General features: G+C 66.2%; 1 protein-coding gene across 1 annotated transcript in view; it reads right to left on the bottom strand.

The window, feature by feature from the left end:
* ETH_00041105 (uncharacterized protein) overlaps positions 1-348 on the bottom strand; it is a gene marked incomplete at both ends in the record, with an annotated part of 459 nt that extends 111 nt beyond the window's left edge. Inside the window, one exon of the mRNA XM_013374962.1 lies at positions 1-348. Within this exon, the coding sequence (XP_013230416.1) occupies positions 1-348 (348 nt within the window).
* Between the last annotated feature and the right edge of the window lie 46 nt (positions 349-394).

The following is a 394-nucleotide window of genomic DNA, read 5'->3' on the forward strand; positions in this document are numbered from 1 at the left end:
CCGGGGGAGGGGCCCCTCGGGGTCCTCAGCAGCAAGACGCCGCAGCAAATGCCAAGAAGCCGCTGGCTTCTTCCAGCCTCCTGCCGCTGCTGCTGCTGCTGCTGCTGCTTCTGGGGCCCCAGCAGCAAATCCCTCTTGGGGTCTGTACACCCCAAAAGTCTGTGAATTGAAAAAAAGAACGGGCCGCTCAGGCTGCTGCTGCCCGTCTGCTGCTGATGCAGCAGCAGCAGCAGCAGCAGCAGCTGCTGCTGCTGCTGAACCCTCTTCAGTCGCCTTTGCTGGACCCTCAATCGCGGGGGGCCCCCGGGGGGGGCCCCCCACTTTTGGCCTTCTGTGGGGCAGCCCGCCCTGCAGCAGCGCTGCAGGAGGCAGCTGCAGCAGCAGCTGCTGCCGC

Source organism: Eimeria tenella, genomic scaffold, assembly GCF_000499545.2.
Source record: "Eimeria tenella Houghton genomic scaffold, Eth_scaff2403, whole genome shotgun sequence".
Classification (NCBI taxonomy): domain Eukaryota; phylum Apicomplexa; class Conoidasida; order Eucoccidiorida; family Eimeriidae; genus Eimeria; species Eimeria tenella.